Source organism: Octopus sinensis, linkage group LG27 (genome assembly GCF_006345805.1).
Source record: "Octopus sinensis linkage group LG27, ASM634580v1, whole genome shotgun sequence".
In the NCBI taxonomy this organism is placed as follows: Eukaryota; Metazoa; Mollusca; class Cephalopoda; order Octopoda; family Octopodidae; genus Octopus; species Octopus sinensis.
Window position 1 is genome coordinate 20275718 of NC_043023.1, and position 27500 is coordinate 20303217.

The window sequence follows — 27500 nt, forward strand, 5'->3', positions numbered from 1 at the left end:
TCATTATTAATGATAAGCGCAGGGGTGGCTCTGTGCTAAGAAGCATTCCCAACCACACGGTTCCAGGTTCAGTCCCACTGCATGGTACCTTGGGCAAATGTCTTCTACTATAAGCCTCAGACTGACAGGTGGCAAGCTGGCAGAAACGTTAGAACACCAGGCGAAATGCTTAGCGGTATTTCGTCTGTCTTTACGTTCTGAGTTCAAATTCCGCCAAGGTCGACTTTGCCTTTCATCGTTTCGGGGTCAATAAATTAAGTACCAGTTATGCACTGGGGTTGATGTAATCGACTTAATCCGTGTGTCTATCCTTGTTTGTCCCCTCTGTGTTTAGCCCCTTGTGGGTAGTAAAGAAATATATATAAGCCTCAGGCCGATTAAAGCCTTGTGAATGGATTTGGTAGACAGAAACTGAAAGAATCCCATCATATATATGTATATATGTGTATTTATTTATTTATTTGTGTCTTTTTGTCTGTGTTTGTCCCTCACCATCACTTTGACAACCAGTGTTGGTGTGTTTACATCCCTATAACTTATCGGTTTGGGGTTGATTTAATACAAATAAAGATTCTTTGAGGTGGTGCTCCGGCATGGCCGCAGTCAAATGACTGAAACAAGTAAAAGAATGCCTGATTGTCGCCATCCAACATTCCTTTTCCCATGCCGGCATGGGTCGGACGGTTTGACAAGGTCATGTGAGTGAGAGGGCTCTGCCAGGTTCTATGTCTACCTTGGCAAGGTCCCTGCAGCTTGTTACCATTCCTATCACTGGACACTCTTCTACGTGGTGCACCTGCCCCGGTGGGGTCACCATGTACTGGCAAAATAAGACCAACCACTCCTGTTTTCATCATTGCTCAGCGTCCCCTGTTCCATGCTGGCATGGATGGGGCTAGGGTCTGCTTTTGGGATGCCCTTCCTAGTGCCAAACTGTTGGCAGTGTGGCCTGGATGCTTTCTTTTTTACTCATGGCTACAGGATTAGCGAGGCTATCTTGATGTCTCTTTTACTTGTTTCAGTCATTTGACTGCGGCCATGCTGGAGCACCGCCTTTAGTCGAGCAAATCGACCCCGGGACTTATTCTTTGTAAGCCCAGTACTTATTCTATCGGTCTCTTTTGCCGAACCACTAAGTAATGGGGACGTAAACACACCAGCATCGGTTGTCAAGCAATGCTAGGGGGACAAACACAGACACACAAACACACACATATATATACATATATATGACGGGCTTCTTTCAGTTTCCGTCTACCAAATCCACTCACAAGGCATTGGTCGGCCCGGGGCTATAACAGAAGACACTTGCCCAAGATGCCACGCAGTGGGACTGAACCCGGAACCATGTGGTTGGTTAGCAAGCTACTTACCACACAGCCACTCCTGCACCTATAAGATGTGTATATATATATGTGTATGTTTGTGTGTCATCATTATCATCGTCATCGTTTAAAGTCTGCTTTCCATGCTGGCATGGGTTGTACAGCCGGTTTGAGGACTGGCAAGCCAGGAGGCTGCACCAGGCTCCAATTTGATCCAGCAAGGTTTCTACAACTGGATGCTCTTCCTGACGCCAACCACTCCATGAGTGTAGTGTTTGATATATATGTGCGTGCGTTGTGTGTGTGTGTTGTGTTGGTTTGTTTACACCCCTAAACTTAGCAGCTCAACAAAAGTGACCAATAAAAATAAGCGCAAAGGTCGATGGGTGGGCAGAGGCTGCGGTGCAATTTGTCCGACCGAACATTCTAAAGTGGTGCCCCAGAATGGCCACAGCACAGTCCAACAACTGAACCAAGCAAAAGATAGAAGAATATTATCAATCTATTGCCAATATTGTATCAATCTAGAACTAATCAATAACCAATCAGTGCCTTGTCAATATTATTTCATGGTTTCTTTCTGATGATCCGAAAGATGAAACAACTGGCAATTTCTCTCCGTTTTGTCCTCTGCTCTTTTATTTGTTCTCTGGTTTGATCTACACCCTCTATTGAGTACTTTATGAACTGTTGTTTATTATAGACATCACGCACGCGCACACCCCGTGTTTACACAATACTCTGTTTGCTGCAAAATACAGCGCATATATATATATGCGCTGTATTTTGTATGTATATATATATATATATGTATGTATGTATGTATATGTGTATGTATGTATGTGTATGTAAATATGTATATATATGTATATATGTATGTATATGTATGTATATATATATGTGTATGTATGTATGTATATATTTATATATGTATACCGGACTCCCCGGCACCTGTGCAGGTGGCACGTAAAAAGGAGTGGTTGGCGTTAAGAAGGGCATCCAGCTGTAGAAACATTGCCAGATCAGACTGGAGCCTGGTGCAGCCTCCTGGCTTCCCAGACCCCAGTTGAACCGTCCAACCCATACCAGCATGAAAAGCATATGCTAAACAACGATGATGATAATATGTGTGTGTGTGTGTCTGATCATCATCGTTTAACGTCCGTTTTCCATGCTAGCATGGGTTGGACGGTTCAACTGGGGTCTGGGAAGCCAGGGGCTGCACCAGGCCCAGTCTGATCTGGCAGTGTTTCTACAGCTGGATGCCCTTCCTAACGCCAACCACTCCGTGAGTGTAGTGGCTGCTTTTTACGTGCCACCGGCACGGAGGCCAGACGAGGCTGGCAACAGCCACGATCGGATGGTGCTTTTTACGTGCAACCAGCACGGAGAGGCCAGTTAGGGCGGTGCTGGCTCAACAGGTCTTCACGAGTAGAGTTTTGTGTCCCAAGAAGGAAAGGAATGCATTAGTGGACTGGCTTTTCCCTGGCACGAAACCAAACTGCATCTCGTCCAAGTTGACTCTCTCCCTAATCAGATGGGCTATGTCCCTCTCCGTAACCTCCATGTGTATATATATGTACGTGTGTGTCTATATATATGTGTGTGTGTTTATATATATGTGTGTGTATATGTATATATATATGTGTGTGTGTGTATATATATATATATGCGCATACATATTTATGCAAGGTGACTGTTTTGAAGAGACGTTGTTAAAACTTAGTTAAGCCAGTTATCGTTTATTAATTATAACAAGTCTGAGAACTTTTTGGTAGCACCTCGTATCTGCATAAATGTGTATGTATCTATGCCTCTGTGTATCTTGGAGTACACTAAATGCTAGTATTCTGCCTTTATACATTTCTAAATACTCTGTCTTCTGTCTCTTCCAGGTGCCCCACCTACATGCTGTTGCAAGAACCAAGAGGAAGTAACCCATATACTACCAGGACACTTATTCGAAACCTGTGAATCTTACTGAGACATTTTGGCTACTCATTTCAACTTTTGGTGCTATATATATATATACATATATATACACACACATTACATTTTATACTTGGATTATATATATACACACATATATATATATATATATACTCACTGAGCTACATCAAAAGACTATTTCTTTTTGCTATTGTACCAAAACCCTGCGGATTATTATTATTATTGTGAGCTTGCTTTCAGGAGGCAATTTACACGACAACAGCAAGGAGTACAACAAGGTTCCCCTCTCTGCTGCGTCCTCTTTCACTCTGTCTGGATTCTAAGCCTTTTTCTTTTGGAATTCGTATTATGACATGGGCAGAAGGAAAGGCATTTCTACCACCACATCACCAAGCTCTGCTGTGACAGCCAGCAGCGTAGCTGTACTCTCCTCCGACTATCACCACCAACGCCTCCCCTCGGATTGTACGACCCCCACCACGACCACCGCCGCAGTCAGCACAGGTGTCCGCTCACCCCAACACTACCACCCCTATAATAACTACAGCCACCGAAGCAGTGGTTGTGGTGGTGGGGGTGGCAGTAGCGGTAAGAGTAGGAAAATGCGCTGCTACTCTGAGAACGACAACATGACCACCACTACTGATGTGGACTCTGATGCTTCCTCATTCTCCTTTTGTTACTCTCCCCGCCACAATCACCACCACCACCATCATCATCAGCCCCACCCCCACAGTATTGTTGCTCCCGCCAACACAGCCCTGTCGGTGATGAGCCCTCCCAGCCGCAGCAATGACAAGGACACGACCCGTGCTCCCTGTTGCTCTGCTCCTTGCTTGGCCCTAGAGACCCTTTCGTCATCCACACTGCTGCTCCCGGCCGCTTCCTCACCCACCCACATGGCCCCACACAGACGCCGCTTCCTCTCGCCCCTCCGCCTCTGGACGACACTCATCCTGTGCATTGCACTGCTGATGCAGCCAACCTTTGCGGATATAGTAGCCGGGCCCGGGCCCGAATGGCAGCCAACCTTTGGGGAGATGGTACCCGGGGGCGGGCCCAGCAAGCAGCTGAAGCTCAACGACATCCAAAGTTACTTGAAGTCCCTCGACAAAAGCAAAAAGGGAGAGGCAAATCTTGCAGCCACCACCACCGCCGCCGCCGCCGTTCATCGCGACCCCGTTAAGGACCGGGAGCCCGTGTCGTTAATGTGGGGTATTGGAGATACGACAGCCTACGTAGGACGCTTGTTTACCTATCCCTTACCAAATGATGCGTTCAAAGGAGAGATAAAGTCATTCAAGGTAGGTACCCCATCTCTTGCACTTTTCATTTCTCTCCTTTTGCATTGCTTTTGTATTGATTTCTGCTCCATCCCTTTGACCCCCACTGCTGCCCCTTTTTTTTAACCCTTTCGTGTTTGGATTATTCTACCAAATGTGATACTTATTTATTCACATTTTTCTCTCTCTTCTTTTACTCTACAATCCCATTTATGCGTGTTCGTTACCAGCGTCGCCTTACTGGCACCTGTGCCGGTGGCATGTGTAAAAAGATTTGAGCGAGGTCGTTGCCAGTACCGCCTGACTGACCCCCGTGTCAGTGGCACGTAAAAAGCACCCACTACACTCACGGAGTGGTTGGCGCTAGGAAGGGCATCCAGCTGTAGAAACACTGCCAGATCAGACTGGAGCCTGGTGCAGCCATCTGGTTCACCAGTCCTCAATCAAATCGTCCAACCCATGCTAGCATGGAAAGCGGACGTTAAATGATGATGATGATCCCCATTCCCTGCGAGTATCCCTTGGCACTTGCCCCTCTCCCGCTCTTGCTACCTCCTACTCTCTTTCTCTCTCCCTTTGGCTGTGTAAGCTTATATCTCCTCCACAGCAACAAACCAGTTTCTGCCCTCATTCTTGATCACTCTCTCTCCAACCATCGCTTGCCCTTACCTCTGCCTAGGTAGCCATGTACCTCCTTAGAAACAGCACACCTGTTTCTGCCCTCCTCCTCTCTGGCCAGCTAACCTATTTCTTTATTGCCCACAAGGGGCTAAACATAGAGGGGACAAACAAGGACAAACAAAGGGATTAAGTCGATTACATCGACTCCCCCAGTGCGTAACTGGTACTTAATTTATCAACCCCCGAAAGGATGAAAGGCAAAGTCGACCTCGGCGGAATTTGAACTCAGAACGTAGCGACAGACGAAATATAGCTAAGCATTTCGCCCGGCATGCTAACGTTTCTGCCAGCTCACCGCTAACCATGTACCTCTTCTATAGCAAGTCCTCTCCGTCACACTTCAAACCCAGCGTTTCTCAACCGTAAGACCATGCGTTCTCATTATATGTCTTATTTTCTATTGTTTTATGTGTTCCAGTCATTTGACTGTGGCCAAGCTGCAGCACCACCTAGATAGATATGACGGGGGCTTTCAGTTTCTGTCTACCAAATCCACTTGCCCAAGGTGCCATGCAGTATGACTGAACCCGGAGCCAAGTAGTTGGGACTGATCTGGGTCAATGCACCGACCCAGGTCAGTGACCTTTGTCTGGGGTGAACATTCAGTGGTGCGGAGAGGGGGAGGGGAAAGCGAGGTTCGTTTGTAACGTAGCCAGTCCCTCTGTGGAAGTTCCCGCCTCCCCCCCCCCAAAATCCCTACCCCTGCCCCATGGGAAAGTGCACACATGTCTGGATAGGCACGGTCACCCTTCAGTGACAGGGGGGCTGCTATGTTGTACGGCAGATAAGCTTGTGCGTCAGCGTAGCCTTGGGGAACATGTAGGAATAGAACACTTCCACAGGTCTCTTGTGAGTGTAACATAATAGCTATAGAGAAGTAATAATAATAATAACAATAATGGCTGGTTCTGCTCTTTCTCTTATTCCTTAATAATGATATGAAATGGAAAGAAACAATAATGTCAGTATGAAAATAAACTAAAAAGATGATGATACAATGTTTGTGTTTACATTCATATTTGTGTGTGTGTATGTGTATTCACATGGAGTTTCATCCATGGTGTGTATATGTACTTGATCACTATATATATATAATAATAATAATAATAATAATAAACATTGTGTACAGTGCTCAGGTGCACTACAACTCATCTAAAGTGTATATATAATCAGGTGTAGTTTCGACGGATTTCAGAAAGCATGAGGGCCTTAAAGGATGCAGTGTCATGGCAGTCAACAACTGACGCAGGCAGTTTATTACACATTACATATATATATATATATATATATTCTTCGTCTGCTGAAAAAGGCATTTTTTCCAAATACACCAGCTAAACTTGTTGTACTGTTTATTAGTCGTAAGACACCCGCTGTTTTTGTCCTGTTTTTACCATTATTGTTTTTTGTATTTTATATTCGTGTGGCATCGTCCGTTTTTCTGTCCCTGTTTCGTATACATTCGATCCTTTTTCCAAGAAATCTAATGCTCGTAGCTTAGTTTTTCCTTGGGGTTGGCCGCATCGGAGCGATCTCAAGATTAATCAGCCGAAATTGCGAGGATGATCCGGTTCTTGACTGAAGATTGAAGGCTTCGAATGTCCCGTCCGTGTTTTTTGTATCGTCTTCTAAATGTTTTATGTTCTTGTCCCAGTTTGTATTTTTCTACACATAAAAAAATATATATATATATAGCTACATGGCTGTGTGGTTAGGGAGCTTGCTTCCTAGCTACATGGTTTTGGGTTCAGTCCCACTGCGTGGCACTTTGGGTAGGTGTCTCCCACTATAGCCTCGAGCCGACCGGAGCTTTGTGATTGAATTCAGTAGGCAGAAGTTACTGCCGTGTGTATCTGTGTGCGTATAGCTGCTCAGTGCCTCTCCGAAAGAGAGAGAGGGAAACGAACACACACACACTATATATATGTGTATGGTTATACAAGTGTATCTGATACTTTCTGTTAACCGTTGTCAGTCTGGGTACCGATATGCAATTAACTCTCTAACCCAAATGCTTGTTTTTTATGTCAGATCGTATCTAAAACAATTTAATATGAAACTGGAGGATTATTTAGTACTCCAGTTGTATGTAATATATATATATATATATAAAGGCGGTGAGCTGGCAGAAACGCTAGCATGCTTTTCGTAGCCGTATTTCGTCTGCCATTACGTTCTGAGTTCCAAATTCCTCCAAGGTCGACTTTGCCTTTCATCCTTTCAGGGTCGATAAATTAAGTACCAGTTACGCACTGGGGATCGATGTAATCGACTTAATCCGTTTGTCTGTGCTTGTTTGTCCCCTCTGTGTTTAGCCCCTTGTGGGTAGTAAAGAAATATATATATGCGTGTGTGTGTGTGTATGTAGTTGTGTATAAGTATGTATGTGTATATGTATTTGTATGTATTTATGTATGTATAGGTGCAGGAGTGGCTGTGTGGTAAGTGGCTTGCTAACCAACCACATGGTTCCGGGTTCAGTCCCACTGCGTGGCACCTTGGGCAAGTGTCTTCTGCTATAGCCCCGGGCCGACCAAAACCTTGTGAGTGGATTTGGTAGATGGAAACTGAAAGAAGCCTGTTGTGTATATATATATATATTATATATATATATATATATATATGTGTGTGTTTGTGTGTCTGTGTTTGTCCCCCTAGCATTGCTTGACAACCGATGCTGGTGTGTTTACGTCCCCGTCACTTAGCGCTTCGGCAAAAGAGACTGATAGAATAAGTACTGGGCTTACAAAGAATAAGTCCTGGGGTCGATTTGCTCGACTAAAAGGCGGTGCTCCTGCATGGCCGCAGTCAAATGACTGAAACAAAAGGGAGAGATATATGTATGTCTATATTGTGTGTGTGTATATTCATGTATGTGTATATATATTTCTCATGCACATAGACTAAGAAGGAATTTAAGATTTTAGAATATTCATGGAGATATACGGTCTCTGAGTGAACGCATGTGAGTTCTTGAGCAAGGCCCTTCATTCCACCTTGCTTAAGTTTCTCGCAGCCTGTCAGAGAATCAAAAGGGTCTCATCTGCTCCTTACTCAATAAGCACCGGCGCCATCCACATTTAAGTTCCACTTTTCCATGCTGGCATGGGTTGGATAGGAGGAACTTGCAAGGCCAGGGTCCACAGGAGGTTCCGTGTCTGTTTTGGTTTTGGTTTCCACAGCTGTATACCCTCCCCCCCTCACACCAACCACTCTACAGAGGGCACTGGGTGCTTTTTACGTGACACCAGCACTCACACTAATGCTTGTCTTACATGACACTTTGGTTTTAGGATCTCCATTCTGTTGTGGTGGGCAGGTCTTCTTGGCTACAGCAATGTGCCGCAAAAGCATGGCGTTGTTCATTGGTGAAGAAGTTTGCTTCCCGACCACAGTGGTCTCAGGTTCAGTTCCACTGTGTGGCACCTTGGCAACTGTCTTCCCCTATAGCCCTGGGCTGACCACCCAAAGCCTTGTGAATGATGGGGAGTACGACACCGATATTAGTAGTAGTAGTAGTAGTGTTTTGAAGGCCTCCATCTGTGTTACTGCGTGAGAATTACATTAGGGTTACACGTGTCCATGGGATACTCGGCCACTCCTCGCACTTAATTCGGTTGATTGAACAGCAGATTGATAATGATTGTCCGATTCAACTGACGATCAATATCGTACTTGGTTCCTATCGTAGTGGTGTGTGTGTGTGCACGTGTATAAAGGTGTGAGGGAGTGTGTGGTAGTGGGCCTGTGTGTGTGTAAATGTGAGTGAGAGGCTTTGATTGTGTGTGTGTGTGTGTGTGTAAGGTTTTATGATAAAGTGTGTTGGAAGCACTCCGTCGGTTACGACGACGAGGGTTCCGGTTGATCCGAATCAACGGAACAGCCTGCTCGTGAAATTAACGTGTAAGTGGCTGAGCACTCCACAGACACGTGCACCCTTAACGTAGTTCTCGGGGATATTCAGCGTGACACAGAGAGTGACAAGGCCGGCCCCTTGGAATACAGGTACAACAGAAACAGGAAGTAAGAGTGAGAGAAAGTTGTGGTGAAAGAGTTTATGTTCGTCCTTCGGTTCGAAGATGACCAACTGACATCAACTGATGGTACTGCCGCCATGAGACCGGAGGTGGCTGGTGAGGCCAATCCGGGCAAGGAAGCCCCTCCCACAGGTGGGGCAGAAGTGGGTAGGGGCCGTGCTACTGGTGCAGGCAGCTCTGGCTTTACGCATCTGACGTTTCTGCTCCGCTGACCGAATCCGTCCCTCCTCGGCTGTCCCTGCTCCCACGGTGATTGCGCTGCGCCAGGATGAGCGGTTGGCAGCAAGTGTCTCCCAGGTCTCTGTTCCGATGGAAAAGTCTTTGAGAGAGACCTTGAGACTATCCTTGTAGCGCTTCTACAAGGTGAAAGAGTACAGCAGGGATCACCACCATCCCCTGCCGGAGCCTCGTGGAGCTTTAGGTGTTTTCGCTCAATAAACACTCACAACGCCCGGTCTGGGAATCGAAACCGCGATCCTATGACCGCGAGTCCGCTGCCCTAACCACTGGGCCATTGTGCCTCCGATAAAGTGTGTACGTGTGCAACGAAGATAAAAAGCCTCACTGCCGCATTGTTACTCCTCTCTCACACTCGAGTGTCATACTCCACTCCACTCCACACACTCACACTCACCTCTTTATCTTAACAGCTGACTGACAAAAAAAATCTCTTCTTACCTTGTTTAGCCCCAGGTCAGTCCTCATCCAGACGGCCTCATGATCAAAGATGCTCCAGCTGTGACCATCCTGTCTTCTATTCAGGCATAGTGTATCTAGGACTACATTATCCAATGTATAGTATAGTAGTTAGTATTAGTGGCTATAGTTGTTTTTGTTTAGCCCCAGGTCAGTCCTGATCCAGCAGACAGACCTATGATCAAAAATGTTCCAGCTGTGACCATCCCATCTTTTATTCAGGCATAGTGTATCTAGGACTACATTATCTAATGTATAGTATAGTTGTTAGTATTAGTGGCTATAGTTATTGTTTAACCCTAGGTCAGTCCTGATCCCGACAGAGCCATGATCAAAGATGCTCCATCTGTGACCATCCCATCTTTTATTCAGACATAGTGTATCTAGGACTACATTATCTGATGTATAGTACAGGAGTTTGTATTAGTGGTTGTTGTACAGCCTTCAGTTTTACACGACATCATTGTAAGATTCAACAAAGGTTTAACTGTTATTTCTAGCAAATCTGATAACCCTAACCCTGGTTCCTTTCATTGTTCGGTTGACTGATTCCTACAATTTCTATTCCAGCCAAATTAATTATATAATGTCATACATAATTAATGAGTTCATTAGGTAATCAATTAATCCTAATATTTGATGAAGTTGTACCAAATTTCTCTGTCTGACCAGTGCAGGAAACATTGATGGAGGGGGTGGGGGTAGTCACTTGTGTGCTATGTAGAGGGAGAGGCTTCCTTGCGACAACATCACTGAACTGTGGCCATGCTGGAGCACCGCCTTTAGTCGAGCAACTCGACCCTGGGACTTATTCTTTTGTAAGCCCAGTACTTATTCTATCGGTCTCTTTTGCCGAACCGCTAAGTGACGGGGACGTCACTTGCAGCTTGGAGCAAGGAGGGTACATATATGTGGTCACCCACCTTGCTAAAAATAACAGTTTGTTGCTACCTTCACTGCTGTATGTCACATTACTGATGCCACAGGCTGACTGGATCACAGCAGGCCTGGATGAAAGCCTCAACTTCCTGTTATTAATTTGTTTCCGATTGCAGTGGTACCTTGTGTTGTTTTTCCCCTCCCGTGAAAGCACGTGGCTTAGTGCTAGGGTATAGGGTTCGCGATTGTCAGGTCAGGAGTTCAAATCCTGGCTTCACAACCACTATGTGGATTTGGGCTCAATCTTACTGCACACCACCTTGGACAAGTGTTTTCTATTCAAGCCCTGGGCTGACCGTAGGCCTTGTAAGTGGGTTTGGGCATGGGACCCCGGCCATGCTGGGGCACCTTTTTCACCTTGGTACTTGTTCTATTAGTTTTTTTTTGCTGAACCTCTAAGTTACGAGGATGTAAACACACCAAGGCTGGTTGCCAAGCAGTGGTGTGGGACAAACACAGACATCTGATGGGCTTCTTTCAGTTTCCATCTACCAAATCCACTTGCCCAAGCTGCCATGCAGTGGGACTGAACCCAGAACCATGTGGTTGGGAAGTAAGCTTCTTACCACACAGCCACATTGTATGTATATATGTGTGTATATACATCTATCTATCTACCGCTATTCGCACATACAGATTTCCATATACATGTGTCTGTACATCCCTTACATATACACACATACATACACTGCATGTTGCATTAGTACATACTACATATGCATACATATGTGCACATACAAACATATATATATATATATATATATAGGTGCAGAAGTGGCTGTGTGGTAAGTAGCTTGCTTACAAACCACATGGTTCCGGGTTCAGTCCCACTGCGTGGCACCTTGGGCAAGTGTCTTCTGCTATAGCCCCGGGCCGACCAATGCTGTGTGAGTGGATTTGGTAGACGGAAACTGAAAGAAGCCCGTCGTATATATATATATGTATGTGTGTGTATATGTTTGTGTGTCTGTGTTTGTCCCCCTAGCATTGCTTGACAACCGATGCTGGTGTGTTTATGTCCCCGTTACTTTGCGGTTCGGCAAAAGAGACCGATAGAATAAGTACTGGGCTTACAAAAGAATAAGTCCCGGGGTCGAGTTGCTCGATTAAAGGTGGTGCTCCAGCATGGCCGCAGTCAAATGACTGAAACAAGTAAAAGAGTAAAAGAAAATAAAGAATACACACACACACACACACATACATGTTTAACCTTTTGAATTTAAATTTGAACTTTAAGCTCTCCCAATATGAACACTGATGTGAATTTAATTTCCAGGCATTGGCCTCTCTATATATCCGTCTGTCCATCAATCTGCCAAGCTATATATATACACACATATATAGATATATGTCTAGTGTACCCACGTTCGTTATTGTCTTTGTCGTTTACATTATAATGTGTAATGAAGTTGTAATGCAGGAAACAAGGGAGGGGTGGGGGTCGGTGGGTAGATGGTTGAGGGGAGAGGCCAGAGTAGTGGATGTATGTAGAAGTTGGTTGATGGGAACTCCGTGTAGACAAAACAATATATCTATGGGTGTATGTATGTATATATATATATATATATATATATATATATGTGGTTGTGTGGTAAGTAGCTTGCTAACCAACCACATGGTTCTGGGTTCAGTCCCACTGCGTGGCATCTTGGGCAAGTGTCTATAGCCCCGGGCCGACCAATGCCTTGTGAGTGGATTTGGTAGTCGGAAACTGAAAGACTGGCTTCTGTGCCGGTGGCACATAAAAAGCACCATCAATCTGGTTTCAACCCCTGGATGCCCTTCCTAATACCAACCACTTCACAGATTATGCCAGGTGCTTTTTGTGTGGCGCCAACAGCAGCAGTTGAAGTCAGTGGGTAACTCATGAGACATGACCTGCCCCCCGTGCCCCCTCACTGCCTTAGGGTCCGTAATAAGAACAGTAAGAAGCAACCCCAACCACGGGAAAACCAGTTCTTGCTCTTTTTTTTTATTCTTTCCCAATCCAACATGATTAAATCTACCAAGAAGGTGAGGTGGTGGTGGTGGTGGAGGTTAAACTTGCCAGGGTTCAGGTTACAGAAATGTGCAAGAGCCCCACACCACCTAGTTGTGTACTGGAGTCACCGTTTTAAACTCAACCCCTCATCTCAAAATTAATGTCCAAAATGAGAAAGAACTATCTTAATTATTATTGAAGACAACGAACTGGCAGAATTATTAGCACATTGGACGAAATGCTTGGCAGAATCGTTAGCACGTCGGGCGAAATGCTAAGCGGTATTTCGTCCGCCGCTACGTTCTGAGTTCAAATTCCGCCGAGGTCGACTTTGCCTTTCATCCTTTCAGAGTCAATTAAATAAGTACCAATTACGCACTGGGGTCGATGTAATCGACTTAATCCGTTTGTCTCTCCTTATTTGTCCCCTCTGTGTTTAGCCCCTTGTGGGCAATAAAGAAATAGGTATTTCATCTGTTGCTATGTTCCGAGTTCAAATTGCACCAAAGTTGACTTCACCTTTCATCTTTTTGGGGTTAAGCCAAGGATTGGAGTGCCTGTAATTTGTTCCCTCCTCACCTGAAATACTGCTGGCCCTGGGGCCAAAATTTGAAACCATTTGTTGAAGCAGCAAGTTGGTAGATTGGATTTCGTTTGGGACAAAATGCTATACGGGTGTAATTTGAGGGATGGTTTGACAGTAGCTGGTAAGGCCAGGGGCCACATTAGGTTCCATCATCTGCCCTGGCATGGCTTCTACAGCTGCATGCCCTTCCTAACACCAACCACTCCATAGAGTGTATTGAGTGCCCATCATATATGCATATGATGGGCTTCTTACAGTTTCCACTTACCAAACCTTGCCTGCATCCTGATTCAGGCAGCGGGTTGGGGTGTCAGGCAGAGTTTAGAAGGATCTGGTGTGAAAGTTAAAAATTGACCCCTTCTGTTCTGATAAAACATTGACTGTCAGAGGAGATTAGTGGAAGATGGCATTGAAGTGGGGGGGGGGGAGAAATAGATAAGCGTGTGTGTGTATAGATATATGTATATATCAACAGCTGTGGCATCTTCCCACGAGTATAGCTGGCTGTGTATACGAGGGTAGGGTGTGTATGTGTATATTTATGCTCGGCCGTATGTGTGTGCATATACATACACACATACATGTATAAACACACATACACATATATATAGTTATATAAATATATATATATACATATCTATATCTAAATCTAAATATATATATATATTTAGATATAGATGTGTATATATATATATATATATTTAGATATAGATGTGTATATATATATATATTTAGATATAGATATAGATGTGTGTGTGTATATATATATATATATATATATATATATATAATGTGTGTAATGCATATAGCTTGGTAGTGTTTCTCAGAATGGTGTGGGAATTAATGGGGGGGGGGGCAGTCTTGTGAAAGTTGACGAAATGTCAGGTGATCTGTGTGTGTGTATCTGTCTGTGCTTATGTGTATGTGCATTAGATATTTATATATATCTATGTATGTGTGCATGAATATGTGTGTGTATTTGTGTAGATGTATGTAAGCTTACACAGACATATTACTCTTTTACTTGTTTCAGTCATTTGACTGCGGCCATGCTGGAGCACCGCCTTTAGTCAAGCAAATCAACCCCGGGACTTATTCGTTTGTAAGCCCAGTACTTATTCTATCGGTCTCTTTTGCTGAACCGCTAAGTGATGGGGACATAAACCAGCATCGGTTGTCAAGCAATGCTAGGGGGACAAACACAGACACACAAACATATACACACACATACATATATATATATATATATATACGACGGGCTTCTTTCAGTTTCCGTCTACCAAATCCACTCACAAGGCATTGGTCAGCCCGGGGCTATAGTAGAAGACACTTGCCCAAGATGCCACGCAGTGGGACTGAACCCGCAACCATGTGGTTGGTAAGCAAGCTACTTACCACACAGCCACTCCTGCGCCTATGGTAAATTTAACTATTTTTTTCCGTAGATTTAAAAGCGAAACTGGTAAACAGCCTTAATTGATTCTCAACCCTTTTTGTTGTCTCAAAACACCTTAATTAATATCCTGGTTTGTGGCCCCCCCTGTGTGCCCCTAGGGTTAGATATGCCTTTCTTTGCCTCAGCCTCGATTTCATCCGTAATTTATCTGTGAAAATGTGTAGACCAACATAGTGTCTGTGTGTCCCTTTGTATCCTGTAACTTAGCAGTTTGCCAAATAGTGACTGGTAAAAACAAGTTGCAGACCTTGGGGGTCAATAAGAAAGAAAACTAAAGCCTTCAAGGGTGTGCTCCAGCATGGCCACAACCCAATAACTGCGGCCATGCTGGAACAGTAGGGTGGTACCTCTCCTGTATGGAAGGCTGAAGTTAAGTGATGATGATTGAACAGTGGTGGTCAGTGTCCCAGGACTGACCCTTCTGCCCTCGAAGCTTGCTGGCGTTGGGTCCAAACTCAAACGATTATGTCAGAGTGGAAGATTTTTAAGTGGAAACAGTGACATCAGATCAACACGGATGAAAATCAGAAGGAATAGTTGAACTAGACAAGATGGCGGACCTAGTCGGGATTTCATCTTTTGGGACATCGTTCTTCTAGTTTACATACTGACCAACATTGAAAATAATTTTGTTGTCAGCTTAACCCATTTGCTTGAGAAGACCCTTTCTACTTCGATAGGCGCAGGAGTGGCTGTGTGGTAAGTAGCTTGTCTACCAACCACATGGTTCCGGGTTCACTCCCACTGCGTGGCATCTTGGGCAAGTGTCTTCTACTATAGCCTTGGGCCAACCAATGCCTTGTGAGTGGATTTGGTAGACGGAAACTGAAAGAAGCCTGTCGTATATATGTATATATATATAAATATATGCGTGTGTGTGTTTGTCCCCCGAGCATTGCTTGACAACCGATGCTGGTGTGTTTATGTCCCCGTTACTTAGCGGTTTGGCAGAAGAGACCGATAGAATAAGTACTGGGCTTACAAAAGAATGAGTCCCGGGGTCGAGTTGCTCGATTAAAAGGCGGTGCTCCAGCATGGCCGCAGTCAAATGACTGAAACAAGTAAAAGAGTAAAGAGTGGGCAGAGGTTATTGAAGTAGAGCTGGAAAGAGCAGTGGTAAGGGGCCAAGTTGAGCCCTTCAAAGTTGGATGAGGTGGACAGCACAGGAAAGGTTTGAGAAAAAACAGGAAAGATGGGTGAACGATTGAAAGTTGCAATGGGGTGGGGGTGAGGAAGGGCTAGAGACAGGGTGGTGGGTGTAGAAGTGAAGTAGAGGGATGGTCGGAGGCGGATGTCAATAAATGTGGTTTGGGTGGAGAGAGGAGGTGATGACTGGCAGAGTGCAGAAAGGGTGAAGAGCTGTGACATACATATAAATATATATGTTTATTTATTAGTGCATGAATGCAATAGAATTTTAATTATTAATCAATCAATATATAGATCTGTGTGGATTCAGTCACCTGTACTTACTAACACCACCACTGCTGCTGCTGCTGCTCTGGCTTTCACTCATCACCACTACCCCTCTCCACCACCACCACACCTTTGTTTCATTCCAGTTTTTTTTCACAGCCTTGCATCATTACTGTCATCGTCATCATCATCATCATCCTACGAAAACTATCTCTGCTGGTATGGGTTAGCTGGGTCATCCTGGTCTGAGCTAGTTTCTGCCCTCCTCAAGAGGACCACTTATTATTCATGTGTTTAATTCTAGCCGTAGTTTCTACAACTGGATACCCTTCTAACATCAAACCCTTTACAGAGTGTACCAGATGCTATTCTCTCCCTGGCACTCCCAAGGAGTGACCCTGGCTTTAGCAAGACCAAGGAGTCCTCTCACCCTTTTGCATTGTCTTTTGCTTGGTTCACCAACTGATTTACAGAGGGCGCTATGTGCTGCTTTAATGTGGAACAAATGCTAGAGAAGGTGTCATCTTCATTGCCATAAACAAATGGCAATGATTCTTTGAGTCTTGCAATGTGATTGAGACGCTTAGCGGTATTTCGCCTGTCTTCACGTTCCGAGTTCAAATTCCACCAGTTGATTAAATAAGTACCTGTCACATACTGGGGTCAATGTAATCTACTTAATCCCCTCTCCACAAATTTGAGGCTTTCTGCTTGCTTCCAGTAGAAAGGATTATTATTATTATTATTATTATTATTATTATTATTATTAAAGTGACAAGATGGTAGAATTGTTAGCATGCTGGGTGAAATGCTTTGTGGTATTTCACATGTCACTACATTCTGAGTTCAAATTCTGCCACGGTCAGCTTTGCCTTTCATCTTGGGAGGGGAAAGGGTTAATCAACTCATCCCCCACCTCCCATAAGCTGCCTGGGTGGCAAAAATTTTAAATAATAATAATAATCATTATGAAATATTGTTTTCTCCTCTAGACACAAGGCTCAAAAATTTTTTGGTAGCGATGGGGTCCAGTCGATTAGATCAACCCCAGTATGCAGCTGGTACTTAATTTATCGACCCTGGAAGGATGAAAGGCAAAGTTGACCGTGGCAGAATTTGAACTCAGAACATAAAGACAGACGAAATACTTATTTCTTTACTACCCACAAGGGGCTAAACAAAGAGGGGACAAACAAGGACAGACAAATGGATTAAGTCAATTACATCGACCCCAGTGCCTAACTGGTACTTAATTTATCGACCCCTGAAAGGATGAAAGGCAAAGTCGACCTGGGCGGAATTTGAACTCAGAACGTAACGGCAGACGAAATACCGTTGAACATTTCACCTGGGTGTTCTAACGTTCCTTCCAGCTTAAACCGCCTAAAATCTATGAGGAAATATTCCAAGACTAAACTCCTGATTCCCCACATTTTCATCCTTTCACTCAGATTCACATTTTCTGTCACAGTTTAGCTTCTAACTGACACCCTGGTTCTACTGATCCCCTCTCTCTCTCTCTCTCTATATATATATATATATATATATATGTCTATGTGTGTGTATATAAATATATATATATATATATACCCACACACATCTCCAGTTACAAATCACTCTTGGTTTTCATTCCTCCCCCTTCACTTTATTTAACATCAGTTTCCTCTTTGTGTGTGTATGTGTGTTGCCTGCCTCTGTGTGTGTGTGTGTGTGTTTTACTCTGTTCCCTCCTTCCTTCTCCCCCCCCCGCATCTCCTCTCCACCCCCCTTTACGGCCCTCTCTCTCTCTCTCTCTCTCTTTTCTCCACCTCACACCACCACCCCCCCTCCCTCCTCCTCCTCCTCCATCAGTCTGGAGTTTGAGTTTTCAATGTTATCTCTGTGACCTAGAAACAAACTTGTCTGTCTGAAAGGGGGGGAGGGGACTCTGTGTGTGTGTGTGTGTGTGCGTGCGCGCGTGTGTGTAGAAGGCGACCAGTATGAGTGTGTGTGTGTTTGAGAGGAAGAAACTGTGTATGGAATGAGACTGTGTGTGTGTGAGAGAGAGAGAGACTGGTACATCTGTGTGTGTGTGTGTGTGTGCGTGTGGAAGGCGACCAGTATGAGACTGTGTGAGAGAGAGAGAGAGAAGGACTGTGTGTGTGAGAGAGAGAGAGAGAAGGACTGTGTGTGTGTGTTAGTTTCTCTTCTAAGTCTCTTGGGTGAGGAGCTTGTGTGTGTGTGGTGTAAAGTTGATTGTGTGCGTACGTGTCTACACCAGTTCCTGTACTAAGTCTGTGTGTGTGTGTGTGCACACAGTTCAGCTGGTGACTAGTGCAAACTAATGTATGTGTGTGTGTAGGGGTTCTTTGCATATACATAACTTCACACATTGCAATGTGTGTGTGTGTGTGTCTGTATACTCTTTACTCTTTTACTTGTTTCAGTCATTTGACTGCGGCCATGCTGGAGCACCGCCTTTAGTCAAGCAAATCGACCCCGGGACTTATTCTGTCGGTCTCTTTTGCCGAACCGCTAAGTGACGGGGACATATACACACCAACATCGGTTGTCAAGCAATGCTAGGGAGACAAACACACACACACAAACATACATACATATATATATATACGACAGGCTTCTTTCAGTTTCCGTCTACCAAATCCACTCACAAGGCATTGGTCGGCCTGAGGCTATAGCAGAAGACACTTGCCCAAGATGCCACGCAGTGGGACTGAACCCAGAACCATGTGGTTGGTAAGCAAGCTCCTTACCACACAGCCACTCCTGCGCCTGTATGTGTGTACTTGTTTAAATGCGTGTGTCTGTATCTATGTGCGTTTCTATTTGTGTGTGTGTGCTTTTCTACTCTAGGCGCAAGAACCAAAATTTGTGAGGATAGGACCAATCGATTAGATTCACCCCAGTGTGTAACTGGTACTTAATTTAAGGCGGCGAGCTGGCAGAGACGTTAACAGGCCGGGCGAAATGCTTAGCGGTATTTCGTCTGCTGTTACGTTCTGAGTTCAAATTCCGCCGAGGTCGACTTTGCCTTTCATCCTTTCAGGGTCGATTAAATGAGTACCAGTTACGCACTGGGGTCGATATAATTGACTTAATCCGTTTGTCTGTCCTTTCTGTGTTAACCCCTTGTGGGTAGTAAAGAAATAGGTATTTCGTCTGCCGCTACACTCTGAGTTCAAATTCCATTGAGGTCGACTTTGCCTTTCTATTTTTTTGGGGTCGATTAAATAAGTACCAGTTATGCACTGGGGTCGATATAATCAACTTAATCCGTTTGTCTGTCCTTGTTTGTCCACTCTGTGTTTAGCCCCTTGTGGGTAGTAAAGAAATAGGTACTTAATTTATTGACTCCAAAAGAATGAAAGGTGAAGTCAAACTTGGCGGAATTTGAACTCAGAACGTAAAGACAGACAATAACACCACTAAGCAGCATTTCACCCGGTGTGCTAACGTTTCTGCCACCTTGCTGCCTTGTATGTCTATTGTGTATGCGTTTTAAGGCAGCGAGCTGGTGGAGACGTTAGCAGGCCGGGCGAAATGCTTAGCAGTATTTCGTCTGTCGTTACGTTCTGAGTTCAAATTCCGCTGAGGTCGACTTTGCCTTTCATCCTCCTGGGGTCGATAAATTACGTACCAGTTACACACAGGGGTCGATGTAATCGACTTAATCCCTTTGTCTGTCCTTGTTTGTCCCTTCTATGTTTAGCCCCTGTGGGCAGTAAAGAAATATATATGTATGCGTTTGTATGTATGTCCGTATACATTGCTTATCTGTGTGACTATATATATATATATATGTATGCTGTATTTGTGTATATGTATTAGTATGTATATGTGTGTGTGTATGTATGTTGTTTATCTCCTCTGTGTGTGTATGTCTTATGGTTTGTGAGGTTGGTATAGTGTGTGTGTAAAATTTGTGATGGTGGGGTGTGTGTTTATATGTGATATTTGATATATGTGTGTAAGCTTTCAACATATAATTAAAATGATGCCTGTGGTTAAGTGTTGTCTTATATAGGCCTGGGTCACTCTAAACAAGAAGGCTTTTTATGATCAAAAGCAATCCAGCTATGACCATCCCATATTTTTCCCACAGCTGGAAAGAGCCAAGACTATATTTGTCTAATGAGAGATACAGTGGTGTGGGATTTGAGGGGAATTTGGTTGCTTTTTCGAGCATGTGATGTGACCACATAGAAGCTCCATTTGGTATTGTGTGAATGGAGATGTTGTTTAGCCCCAGGTCAGTCCTGATGTTCCAACTGTGACCATCCCAACTTTTATTCAAACCCATTCCCTGCCAAGTATTCCATTACCAGAATCCATTCCATCAGTTTCAGTTCAGTCCTGATGTTCCAACTGTGACCATCCCAACTTTTATTCAAACCCATTCCCTGCCAAGTATTCCATTACCAGAATCCATTCCATCAGTTTCAGTTCAGTCCTGATGTTCCATCTGTGACCATCCCAACTTTTATTCAAACCCATTCCCTGCCAAGTATTCCATTACCAGAATCCATTCCATTACTTTCAGTTCAGTCCTGATGTTCCAACTGTGACCATCCCAACTTTTATTCAAACCCATTCCCTGCCAAGTATTCCATTACCAGAATCCATTCCATTAGTTTCAGTTCAGTCCTGATGTTCCATCTGTGACCATCCCAACTTTTATTCAAACCCATTCCCTGCCAAGTATTCCATTACCAGAATCCATTCCATCAGTTTCAGTTCAGTCCTGATGTTCCAACTGTGACCATCCCAACTTTTATTCAAACCCATTCCCTGCCAAGTATTCCATTACCAGAATCCATTCCATTAGTTTCAGTTCAGTCCTGATGTTCCAACTGTGACCATCCCAACTTTTGTTCAAACCCATTCCCTGCCAAGTATTCCATTACCAGAATCCATTCCATTAGTTTCAGTTCAGTCCTGATGTTCCATCTGTGACCATCCCAACTTTATTCAAACCCATTCCCTGCCAAGTATTCCATTACCAGAATCCATTCCATCAGTTTCAGTTCAGTCCTGATGTTCCACTGTGGACCATCCCAACTTTTGTTCAAACCCATTCCCTGCCAAGTATTCCATTACCAGAATCCATTCCATTACTTTCAGTTCAGTCCTGATGTTCCATCTGTGACCATCCCAACTTTTGTTCAACCCATTCCCTGCCAAGTATTCCATTACCAGAATCCATTCCATTAGTTTCTGTTCAGTCCTGATGTTCCATCTGTGACCATCCCAACTTTTATTCAAACCCATTCCCTGCCAAGTATTCCATTACCAGAATCCATTCCATCAGTTTCAGTTCAGTCCTGATGTTCCATCTGTGACCATCCCAACTTTTGTTCAAACCCATTCCCTGCCAAGTATTCCATTACCAGAATCCATTCCATTAGTTTCAGTTCAGTCCTGATGTTCCATCTGTGACCATCCCAACTTTTATTCAAACCCATTCCCTGCCAAGTATTCCATTACCAGAATCCATTCCATTAGTTTCAGTTCAGTCCTGATGTTCCAACTGTGACCATCCCAACTTTTATTCAAACCCATCCCTGCCAAGTATTCCATTACCAGAATCCATTCCATTAGTTTCTGTTCAGTCCTGATGTTCCATCTGTGACCATCCCAACTTTTATTCAAACCCATTCCCTGCCAAGTATTCCATTACCAGAATCCATTCCATCAGCTTCAGTTCAGTCCTGATGTTCCATCTGTGACCATCCCAACTTTTGTTCAAACCCATCCCTGCCAAGTATTCCATTACCAGAATCCATTCCATTAGTTTCTGTTCAGTCCTGATGTTCCATCTGTGACCATCCCAACTTTTGTTCAAACCCATTCCCTGCCAAGTATTCCATTACCAGAATCCATTCCATTAGTTTCAGTTCAGTCTTGATGTTCCATCTGTGACCATCCCAACTTTTGTTCAAACCCATTCCCTGCCAAGTATTCCATTACCAGAATCCATTCCATCAGTTTCAGTTCAGTCCTGATGTTCCAACTGTGACCATCCCAACTTTTATTCAAACCCATTCCCTGCCAAGTATTCCATTACCAGAATCCATTCCATTAGTTTCAGTTCAGTCCTGATGTTCCATCTGTGACCATCCCAACTTTTATTCAAACCCATTCCCTGCCAAGTATTCCATTACCAGATCCATTCATCAGTTTCAGTTCAGTCCTGATGTTCCTCTGTGACCATCCCAACTTTTATTCAAACCCTTCCCTGCCAAGTATTCCATTACCAGAATCCATTCCATCAGTTTCAGTTCAGTCCTGATGTTCCTCTGTGACCATCCCAACTTTTTTCAAACCCATTCCCTGCCAAGTATTCCATTACCAGAATCCATTCCATCAGTTTCAGTTCAGTCCTGATGTTCAACTGTGACCATCCCAACTTTTATTCAAACCCATTCCCTGCCAAGTATTCCATTACCAGAATCCATTCCATCAGTTTCAGTTCAGTCTCTGATGTTCCACTGTGACCATCCCAACTTTTATTCAAACCCCTATTCCCTGCCAAGTATTCCATTACCAGAATCCATTCCATTAGTTTCAGTTCAGTCCTGATGTTCCAACTGTGACCATCCCAACTTTTATTCAACCCTCCCTGCCAAGTATTCCATTACCAGAATCCATTCCATTAGTTTCTGTTCAGTCCTGATGTTCCATCTGTGACCATCCCAACTTTTATTCAAACCCATTCCCTGCCAAGTATTCCATTACCAGAATCCATTCCATTAGTTTCAGTTCAGTCCTGATGTTCCATCTGTGACCATCCCAACTTTTATTCAAACCCATTCCCTGCCGAGTATTCCATTACCAGAATCCATTCCATTAGTTTCAGTTCAGTCCTGATGTTCCATCTGTGACCATCCCAACTTTTGTTCAAACCCATTCCCTGCCAAGTATTCCATTACCAGAATCCATTCCATTAGTTTCAGTTCAGTCCTGATGTTCCATCTGTGACCATCCCAACTTTTATTCAAACCCATTCCCTGCCGAGTATTCCATTACCAGAATCCATTCCATTAGTTTCAGTTCAGTCCTGATGTTCCATCTGTGACCATCCCAACTTTTGTTCAAACCATTCCCTGCCAAGTATTCCATTACCAGAATCCATTCCATTATTTTCAGTTCAGTCCTGATGTTCCATCTGTGACCATCCCAACTTTTATTCAAACCCATTCCCTGCCAGTATTCCATTACCAGAATCCATTCCATCGTTTCAGTTCAGTCTCCTGATTCCATCTGTGACCATCCCAACTTTTGTTCAAACCCATTCCCTTCCCTGCCAAGTATTCCATTACCAGAATCCATTCCATTAGTTTCAGTTCAGTCCTGATGTTCCATCTGTGACCATCCCACTTTTGTTCAAACCCATTCCCTGCCAAGTATTCCATTACCAGAATCCATTCCATTAGTTTCAGTTCAGTCCTGATGTTCCATCTGTGACCATCCCAACTTTTGTTCAAACCCATTCCCTGCCAATTATTCCATTACCAGAATCCATTCCATCAGTTTCAGTTCAGTCCTGATGTTCCATCTGTGACCATCCCAACTTTTGTTCAAACCCATTCCCTGCCAAGTATTCCATTACCAGAATCCATTCCATTATTTTCAGTTCAGTCCTGATGTTCCATCTGTGACCATCCCAACTTTTATTCAAACCCATTCCCTGCCAAGTATTCATTAGTTTCAGTTCAGTCCTGATGTTCCATCTGTGACCATCCCAACTTTTGTTCAAACCCATTCCCTGCCAAGTATTCCATTACCAGAATCCATTCCATCAGTTTCAGTTCAGTCCTGATTCCATCTGTGACCATCCCAACTTTTGTTCAAACCCATTCCCTGCCAAGTATTCCATTACCAGAATCCATTCCATTAGTTTCAGTTCAGTCCTGATGTTCCATCTGTGACCATCCCAACTTTTATTCAAACCCATTCCCTGCCAAGTATTCCATTACCAGAATCCATTCCATTAGTTTCAGTTCAGTCCTGATGTTCCATCTGTGACCATCCCAACTTTTGTTCAAACCCATTCCCTGCCAAGTATTCCATTACCAGAATCCATTCCATCAGTTTCAGTTCAGTCCTGATGTTCCATCTGTGACCATCCCAACTTTTGTTCAAACCCATTCCCTGCCAAGTATTCCATTACCAGAATCCATTCCATTAGTTTCAGTTCAGTCCTGATGTTCCATCTGTGACCATCCCAACTTTTGTTCAAACCCATTCCCTGCCAAGTATTCCATTACCAGAATCCATTCCATTAGTTTCAGTTCAGTCCTGATGTTCCATCTGTGACCATCCCAACTTTTATTCAAACCCATCCCTTCATGAATAATTGTGTGCCCAGGGGCCAATCCCCAATCTGTTTGCTTATTGTCTTTATAGACACACAGAGGCATGATTGCCACCCCAGCCCTCTCTGGTGTTCTCATGTCTCTTTCTCCCCCACACACACCTCATTCTCTCTCCCCTCCTCTCTGCCAGTCTGGAGCACTTCATAAGGTTTCCGTAGCAAGCTTCCAAATTGTCTTCATGACCTGAACTTCATTCTGCAAACTTGTCAACCGTGACCGGCCGTGTTTAACAGGCTGTGTCCAAATCGCTGTTACAACCTTCTTCTTCAATCTGGAATAACAAAACGTGGCAGGTCAGCTTCTTTAATGTACAATAATAATAATAATAATAATAAAGATATGGAAGCACTCCGTCGGTTGCGACGACGAGGGTTCCGGTTGATCCGAATCAACGGAACAGCCTGCTCGTGAAATTAACGTGTAAGTGGCCGAGCACTCCAGACACGTGCACCCTTAACGTAGTTCTCGGGGATATTCAGCATGAAACAGAGAGTGACAAGGCTGGCCCTTTAGTGAGAGGAAGTTGGGGGTGAAAGAGTACAGCAGGGATCACCACCATCCCTGCCGGAGCCTCGTGGAGCTTTTAGGTGTTTTCGCTCAATAAACACTCACAACGCCCGGTCTGGGAATCGAAACCGCGAGTCCGCTGCCCTAACCACTGGGCCATTGTGCCTCCACTAATAAAGATAAACTGAAATTACAATAACATAAGACAGAACAGAAAACTTCATTGCATAGCAAGCCTCGAAATTGTCTTCATTCTGCAAACTGGGCAACCACAACATGTCCAAAACTCCTTCAAAGTAGGATCTCTGACTTTAATACGTTTGTTGTGAGTGCTTCAGCTACTTCGTGAAGGCCCCACGGAAGTCCTCCAAAGTGAAAGGGTCCAGAACCTTGCTCTCTGATGTTTCCAAGGTTCTGCTGTGGCCATCTCCTTCAATCTGGAATAACAAAAGTTGGCTTGTTAGGTTAAGACAGAACACAAAATTTATTCAGCCGTGACATGCAAAAAAAAAAAAGGAGATAGGGGCAGGAGTGGCTGTGTGGTAAGTAGCTTGCTAACCAACCACATGGTTCCGGGTTCAGTCCCACTGCGTGGCATCTTGGGCAAGTTCTCTATAAGCCTCGGGCCGACCAATGCCTTGTGAGTAGATTTGGTAGACGGAAACTGAAAGAAGCCCGTCGTATATATGTATATATATATATATATATGTAATGTATGTATGTATGTATGTGTGTGTGTGTGTGTGTGTGTGTGTGTGTATGTATGTATGTATGTATGTATGTGTATATGTATGTATATATATATATATATATGTATGTATGTGTATATGTATGTATATATATATATATGTATGTATGTATATATATATGGGTGTATGTTTGTGTGTGTGTGTTTGTCCCCCTAGCATTGCTTGACAACCGATGCTGGTGTGTTTACGTCCCCGTCACTTAGTGGTTCGGCAAAAAGAGGCCGATAGAATAAGTACTGGGCTTACAAAAGAATAAGTCCCAGGGTCGATTTGGTCGACTAAAGGCAGTGCTCCAGCATGGCCGCAGTCAAATGACTGAAACAAGTAAAAGAGTAAAGAGTATGTTTAATGGTTTTGCTCTGATTAGCACAAAATTGTATTCCACATAAAAACCTTGCAAACCTCACAGCCACATTCTGCAAACTCAGCAACCATGACAAGCAGTGTTTATAGCAAGATTTACAGCAAATTGCTGTTACAGCCGCCTTCTTCAATCTGGAACCACAAAAGTTGGCAGGTCAGCTTTATTAAATGTACGATTATGAAATTCCAATAATTTAGGACGGTTAGAATGCAAAACTCCATTCTGTGGTGAGCTTCCAAATTCTCTTCACATCCGGATTTCATTCTACAAACCAGTCAACTGTAACAAACTGTGTTTTGTAGGATGGGTTCAAAGTGCTGTAATAGCTGTCTCCTTTAACCCTTTCGTTACCAACCTGGCTGAAACCGGCTCTATAGCAGAAGACACTTGCCCAAGATGCCACGCGCTGGGACTGAACCCAGAACCATGTGGTTGGTAGACAAGCTACTTACCACACAGCCACTCCTGCGCCTATAATTATTATAATTATTATTTTTATTTTTAAGCTGTATCTGCATTTATAGTTTGTTTTTGGTGTTTTTTGTTTTAATTTTTGCTTTCAAATGATTTCTTTTTGTCCTTCATCAGCCGAAATATCTAATTCTTCCTCTTTTTTCCATTCTTTCCAGGTAATGGAGGCCGGCAAGACGACCCTACCCAGGTGGTTGTATTTCGACGTCGAGACCCGTACCTTCTCTGGAGTCCCGAAACCAGCAGACATCGCCCAGTATTACATTGAGGTTGTGGCGCAGGCTGAGGACCAAGGGGCTGTCAGTCAGTTCGCCAAAGACGTCTTCTCGATTCATGTGACCAAAGAAAGCTCAAAACCCGCCACGGCAATCAGTGGTTCATCGTCAAAGAAGAACGGCAAGGGTTCAAATTCTCCACCGGTCGTCCGATGCATGCCCCAGGAGCCAGAGACAGCATTTACGCTAATTGTTGATGCCGACCTTGATCAACTTCCTCCCCACGGCATTGTGGGACTGTTAAAGAAACTGGAGCACAATCTGGAGCTTGTGTCTGAGATGTTTAAGGTCGGTCCTGCCACCACTGGCAACAGGCCCATCCCTCCTGTCCGTGCAGTCGCCCCAGACACATCGTCCTCATCCACCCTTGTATCAGGGCCCGGTGACACAAAAACCGCAAAACACCCCGGGG

At 44.1% G+C, this 27500-nt stretch overlaps 1 protein-coding gene across 4 annotated transcripts in view; it reads left to right on the forward strand.

Annotated features, from left to right (window-relative positions):
- The window catches only part of LOC115225365 (dystroglycan-like), a 60874-nt gene that overhangs the window by 30663 nt on the left and 2711 nt on the right, over window positions 1–27500 (forward strand). For 2 of the 4 annotated variants that reach the window (XM_029796315.2, XM_029796316.2), the window contains exons 2-3: window positions 3221–4579; window positions 26972–27500. The exon at window positions 26972–27500 is cut by the window's right edge and continues 1814 nt beyond it. In XM_029796315.2, the coding sequence (XP_029652175.1) occupies window positions 3629–4579; window positions 26972–27500 (1480 nt within the window). In that variant the 5' untranslated portion in view covers window positions 3221–3628. The remainder of the gene's footprint in view (window positions 1–3220; window positions 4580–26971) is intronic. The other 2 variants (XM_036514346.1, XM_036514347.1) reach the window with 2 other exon arrangements.